Raw genomic sequence first — 7067 nt, 5'->3', positions numbered from 1 at the left:
CGACCAAGGTTCCAGGGAGAAAGCTACCTTTTTAATGTCCCTTCCAAAAAGTAGAATTTTCGGTCTACTCAGATAGGAAAAGATCATGTGGAAGCTTCAGTCACAGGTGGGGAAGCAAGAGAGAGAAGGAAGCTTGGTTCGACCATACATTGATCCTCATTCCCTCGGAAAACTCCCATGTTGATGGAGATCCATATGACCGGTACTATCAAGCGGTTTTCAACCCTTTGTAGGATAGGTGGTTTCGGTTATCGGACTATTTCTTCGCTGCCACATCGACAATCGCCTCGCATTCGGAGGCTCTTAGCGATGTTCACTAAACGGTCTATGCCCTTAGATAGAAGTCTTGTTAGGCCGTGGTAAACCATTGGACCCTTATCTCCTCAGGAGGATAGACGGATATTCCAACAACAATGGGTATTGTAACAATAGGATTCTAAACCTTCTCGTCTTCTAAAGGCCACTCACTCGCTTGAAGATGCCGAATAACCGCCGGTTCTTTAGTACTTGGTTGGAATACCCAAGAGATCCCACTGGATAAGGCCTATTCCCTGCTCGTAAATTAACGGTTTAAGTTCATTTTTTCTTACTGTCGCATGCCATTCTTCCACTCTATGATTATGATATGATTAACTTTCAAACTGAAGAGGGCATTCTATCTGATCTTCCGAAAGATCTCCTTCTTGCTAACATAAGGAAGAGCATATTCTAACCCACGTAGAATGAAGACTTGTCTTACCGCATACCAGTTGCATGTGGGAAGACCGGAAGCGGGGTGAAGAATAAATAATGGGCGGACGATCACATCGTCCGATAGCTAAATGGATGGTACTTGGCTAACCCGAATCTCTTCACTCCTCATCTCACTCACCTCACTTTCTTTTTAGTTCAAAAAAAGCTAATTCGAATCTCGATCTCTGGAATCGAAACCAAGACCAACGAGCCTTCATTCCATCCAGCATACCCGAAAGCCCTAAGAAATGCATGGGAAAGAGGGTCAGATTAACCCCGAAAAAAGTGATCCAAAATGGATTTGACCTAAAGTTTCAGGGTATGTCCGACCAAAGATTTTACCCACCCAATAGTGAAATCCTGCAAATAAAGCAAAAACGGCTCCCATAGAAAGTACATAATGGAAATGTGCAACCACATAATAAGTATCATGTAGAGCAATGTCTAGCCCAGAATTTGCTGGGACTATTCCAGTGAGTCCTCCTATGGTGAACAAAAAGATGAACCCTACAGCAAATAACATGGGTGTTTTGTATTGTATCGAACCCCCCCACATGGTAGCGATCCAACTAAATATTAATGCTGTCTGGCTCGTACCGATGTCATGGTTGAAATCTATACCATTAGGTGACTGAAGAGCTGTAATGGTACGGGTTACAAACAGAACAGACATGCGCCAACTGAGGGGATAAAACTAGAAATGGTGCGACACACGCCTTTACAGGCGCCAAAATCCAGGGTTATTCACCTAGATACAAAACAGAAAATAAATCCATGACGGCACGTCAAAAAAGAAATATGCTTAATAAGCATGCATTATTCCTACTTCCTACTCATTTTCATCTTCGATCTAAGTCAACTGATAGGTATATTCCCCAACCTCTTTGTTTAAGCGGATCACCACTCTTCGAGGAATAGTCTCGGTTAGGCCAAGTCAGTACCACGTGTGTGTGCAGGAGCTAACGATCCGTGCCCCCTATTAGCTGATCGAGGGGTGGTAAGAAATTCCATTCTCCTTTCTTCGTGAGAAAAGGCACCACCCAGACGGGACGGAAGCTACAGTCATAACATCGCCGAAAACAACCATCGACCTTCAAAGCAGCATTTAACGCCTTTTTGAGATAGCCCCTCATTCAATTTAGCTACTCAAGTCTTCTATCCACTACGTCCCTCAACCTAGCGTATGAAAGACAAAGAGCCTTAACAGTTGACTACCAAAGCCCCCTCTTAAAAGAAAAATGCGGCACCCCATTCCCGAGCCCAATGGTTAATAGAAAGGGCTTGCTTGAGTGTATGAACGCCTAGAAAGCTATGGCTTGGTCCTCTATTGCGGATTAAAAAAGCTTTCTATCTCGGCCATAACTAACTGGTAATCAGGAGTTTCAGGAAACATCTAGGATTACCTACCCATTACACCAAACTGCAAATAATCAAGTGTCCTGAAATGCATGTCAGGCTAAAAAGAAAAAGAAGAAGAAGTCAGAGTACCTACCATCAATCTCCGTAGCTAGATCGGAGATGCAAGAACATAGATTGGAATAGACAGATTGAGATGTGCTCCTTCGTAGCGAGATTCCCATAGATGTGACTTTCCCCTTACGTAGTAGAATGGAAGTGACGAAGCATCTATTGAACTACCATTTATGGAAGAGTAGCAACAAGATTGGAAGCTCTTTCCCTTGGGTGTGCATTCATATGGCAGTCAAAAGTAGCCTGATTTACAGCCTTTTTGACTCCATAGGAAGCGAGAGAAGCAATAGAAAAGGAATCCAAGTCAATAGAAGTAGTAGGCCCATGCCAAATGAGTAGGCTGATAGCCTGGGAATCTAAGTCACTAGACCAGATGGAATCGTTGCCTAGCTTTGACTCTTCCTAAGGCAGTTCGTGAAGCAATTAGCGGAAAGGACAGACTAGCTTGATGCCTTTGCAGATGTCTATGACTCTGGAATCAGTCTCGAATCCGATTTCCGACGAAAAGGCTTATGGCCCGAAACTGGCATCTGAATTGGATTCATTTTCATTTCCCAGTGGCTGGGCACCTGCCCATGCTCATCTTTTGGGCATTCTCTTTCCCCTATCATCCTTTGACCCACTCAAACTTCATAATGTAGAAAAAAAAAAAGAAACACTATGTGATAATGGTATCAACTATGATTCTCACTATAGCTCTGACGGAGTCAGTTTCTCAACACGGGATCTCTATACCATTATGAAACAAAGATAAAGCATTATCTATCAGGTCAAGGGACTTCTTTCCATTGGGCTTCTATTGAATGTAATCAGGCTCATCTCTCTGGTTCGTCCTTGCCGGTTGGTTATAGTTCAGATTCAGTGACCACACAGTCAGTCTTCGGTTCCATATCAGTGTCTACAGAAAAGGGCAACCGGCTCACATCCTTGCCCGGGACAGTCCTAATTGAAACATAAGAGTGTGTTTGACTTGAGTTTGTTCTTCACTCTCTTCCCATCATTATGGAAGAGTAGTTGCTTTGCTGTATAGCTAAGATTTCTACCCTTCCATTGGGAGTTCTTCCTTCGATTCTTCGTATGTTTTCTCCCTAGCCCTAGCAGCCTTTACGGGGTGCTTTCCGGTTGGGTGAGCTACCCTTTTTCAATGATATATGGATCAAGGCCTCGCTGAGCCAGATCAGCACGAGCTACTAAAGTAAAGAGAAAGAAGCTAAAAGCCTCCGGGCGTGGGAAGAGGTTGGGAAACCGGCCAGGCAAAAGGCTATCCTGAATCAGATACCATTCTGAGGGGAGGGGAGAGACCCGTAACCAAACAAAGAGGCCTAACTACAAAGCAAACCAGAAAGAAAGATGTCATCTATGCTCTTGACATCGAGAAAGAGCTTCGTTGTTTGATCTGTCCACTGGGACATCTACCGGCGACACCGGCGAGGGGTGGTGTGAATGGAACATGTGACATAAAAGCTTGGGACCACCAAACCATGCACATGTAGCACTACATCCTCACTTTGTCTCTTTGTTGAATGGTTGGCATTTAATGATATATAAATGCTTTGGAAAGTTGCTCCACTTTCTATGTGGGACTTCATTCCAATCCATTCGATGCAAAATTAACACACTTGTCATTTTGGAACACTATGTAATTATTACTCCTTGAGTAATTATTACAACAACTAACTACAACATGTTGGGTTGGATCAATTTTTATGATTCTCAGCTACAAACCTGAATCAACCTAGCTAACCCAACTATAATCAGTTAGATTGGGTCGAATTATTCGAATTACCAAGATCAAAGGGGAAAATTACAAAAAAGGGGGAATAAACAACAAAGCAACCATCCTAGATTATTAATCCAACCAAAAAACTATTTTGGGGACTTAACCCTTAGACGGTAACTTTTTTGTTTTCATTGCTTCTTTAATTGAAAATATTATGGTAAGGGATGGTCTAAATGACCCATATGAGTTACTAACTCACAACTCAATGCACCAATAAATTTTTTTTATAAATAAAATAAATATAGAAATTTTAGGATAATTGATTATTTAACCCAAACTTTATCATTGATCATTTAAACAAACCCCGGATGGTAAAATTTATTTAAAATTAAAAAATGTATGACTAATAATTTTTTTAAGGGCAAGCAATCTAAGGTGTGTTATCTTTTTTTACATAGGTAGGTGTATTATCAGTAAATAGAAGCAAATTTTGGCATTTCTCTAATACATACTCCTTCGAGAATCATCTTCTTCAAACTTACAAAATAATTTTGGCAGTTCTGTAACAACACCTAAGTTTATACATAAATGAAAAGGACATACTACTGGTAACAATTTTCCTAATCTAGTAGAATCATAGCCTACAATTTTAATATTGTCATTGTGTGCAACCATGGAAATCCAAGACTTCCATTCCAAAACTGAAGGCCCATCCAAATATCTGAGCCCATACCACATGGGCCAAGTACCAATAACAAAGCCCAAGAACCCATTCTTGAATATCCTCCAAAACAAACCCTAATGAAAATCACAGTGACATAAGAGCTATTCAGTGTGCACTTGCAGTCGCCGTTTTCTCTCTCGATCTACACCCTTTCCCTCAGGTTCATCTCCCTCTCTTTCTCCCATTTCTTCTTCTTCTCGTGTGTGTATATTGCTGACAGTTGATTTTGCAGAAAGATGAAGGTGATCGCTGCTTACATGCTCGCCGTGCTCGGAGGCAACAACAGCCCCTCCGCCGCCGAAATCAAGAAAATCATCGGCTCCGGTACATTCATTTCCATCACTATATTAACACCCTTTTTCTTAGAGAGTTTCCTATCAATTAGGGTTAGCTTTTTTTGTGATTAATTTGTTTTAGCTTAGAATGTGTTGTGTTTCTGTTAATTGAATTAGAGTTTTGATTTTTGAATGCTTATGCTTCTCTAGAGGTTGTGTTTTGCTTGACCCAATTGATGGATTGATTTTATTTAGTCATTTGTATTGTATCATCATGGGTCTCACAAATTATGCTTGATGGGTAGTTCCTTGGCTTGAAGTTTAATTGACTGAGAAATTGTGTTGATTTTGTTGTTGTGCAGTTGGAGGTGATGCTGATGATGATAGGATTGCATCATTTTTGTCTGAACTCAAGGGTAAAGATTTAGCTGAGGTTATTGCAGCTGGAAAGGAAAAGTTGGCATCTGTGCCTGCTGGTGGCGGTGGTATTGTGGTTGCTGCCGCTCCCGGTGGTGGTGGTGGTGCTGCTGCCCCAGCAGCTGCTGAGGCAAAGAAAGAGGAAAAGGTGGAGGAGAAAGAGGAATCTGATGATGTAAGTTTTTGCTATTTAATCCCTTGGTGCTTCATATCATTATATGTGTGTTTTAATTGTGCATTTCTATGGGCTAGAAGTGGTTCTAAACTTGTGGTTGGGAGCAAATCTCATATTGTCTATTTAGTAAATCCAAATCAAGAACTTATAATAGATTAAAATCATAATAAAAAACTTCAAACTTGCATTCAAATTATTATAAGATCATCTTTGAATTTTGATTAGTTGTGTCCAATAGACATGTGCTCGTGCTAGAATTGTTTGATTGGCTGGTGTTCCATTCCAATTAGAAATGCGTATTTTCTGCAGGAAATGGTTATAACTTTCTAGTGTGTTAATCTTAGATCAAACATTATCATATTAGTAGGGTCAATGCACCTTGCAAATTGCCTTCCTGTATTTTTTGCAGTATTATGTGCAATGTCTTGCTTTCTAGTTTTTTGTGCAAATTGTAAGCATGGGTGGATTTGGGAAATCTTATTTGAAATTATTCTGATTTGTGTTTCCTTCATTTTATTTTGTGTTGCAGGATATGGGTTTCAGTCTCTTTGATTAATTGGTGTAGTCTATTCAGCACTTGTCCAGAACATATTCTGTATTAACTCTAGAGCTGCTGAGCTTAAGTTTTGTTCTAAAGAGTAGTGTGTAAGATTTCAATTTCATGATTAAACTAAATTGGATGGATTCGGTTTGATATTTAGTTTCTTGATGGTATTTTGGTCCTTATGGAGTTTATTTCATATTTTACGTTTTCACTTAGTCATTTCTTTTGTTATTTCAAGGGTAGCAGCTAGAGAGATGAATACATATATATGCTAAAAAAATTCACACCTAAAGTAGTATATCACTCGATGCTCTATTCTAGTTTTCCTTCTATTATTCTTCTTTTTGAAGCTCTTATGTCAATTGGAATTCCTAAGATTCCTTCCTCAAACATGCTACCCTCTTCCACAAACAAAGGGAAAACCTGGTTTCTGAATGCTTCTTTAATGCCATATCTCAGGCTATTCTCAAACATAATGTACTCATGTATTGGCCTGAGTACCCTGATAAGGCGGATAGAATTGGGCTAACTTCTCAATCTTACAGCATATTGAGAAATCAACTTCTCTTTTCTACTTTTTGCATCAGCTGATAAGTCACTTTCTGGTTGTCCGCGAGCAATTGATTGATCATAGATTTGCTGTGGAGGATATGCACTTGTATGGTCATTAGGGGTCATACCCACCTACAGTTGGATTCTTTAGGAACTTTTCTATTCCATGAAAATCTCCTTCCACCTGGTTAGCCTCTTGACGTGCTCTTTGCTACTCTTGTGTACTTGCATCTTGATTAAGTAAAAACACTATTCTGATTGTTTCTCCCTGCCATCTTATCCCGCCGTTACATAGATATTAGTGTTTCACTTATAAGGTCTAGCTATGGCTACAATCCGAGTCATGTCATACACATTGCACAAACACAATCACAGTTTCAGAGTACTCAGAAAAACACAAGCCTTTTAACCTTGGCTATTCCACTAGTGTGGGGGCCTGAATCAACCCTCTACTCTCA

At 40.2% G+C, this 7067-nt stretch overlaps 1 protein-coding gene across 1 annotated transcript; it reads left to right on the top strand.

Annotated features, from left to right (window-relative positions):
• The first annotated feature begins 4655 nt into the window (after positions 1-4655).
• LOC130721171 (60S acidic ribosomal protein P2-2-like) lies at positions 4656-6235 on the top strand. The gene is made up of 4 exons (XM_057571916.1): positions 4656-4806; positions 4879-4970; positions 5284-5513; positions 6043-6235. The coding sequence occupies exons 2-4, from the start codon at positions 4883-4885 to the stop codon at positions 6067-6069; spliced, it is 345 nt and encodes a 114-aa protein (XP_057427899.1). The 5' UTR covers positions 4656-4806; positions 4879-4882; the 3' UTR covers positions 6070-6235.
• The last annotated feature ends 832 nt before the right edge of the window (positions 6236-7067 follow it).

Source organism: Lotus japonicus, chromosome 5, assembly GCF_012489685.1.
Source record: "Lotus japonicus ecotype B-129 chromosome 5, LjGifu_v1.2".
NCBI lineage: Eukaryota > Viridiplantae > Streptophyta > Magnoliopsida > Fabales > Fabaceae > Lotus > Lotus japonicus.
This window is presented reverse-complemented; position numbering and strand designations above follow the sequence as displayed.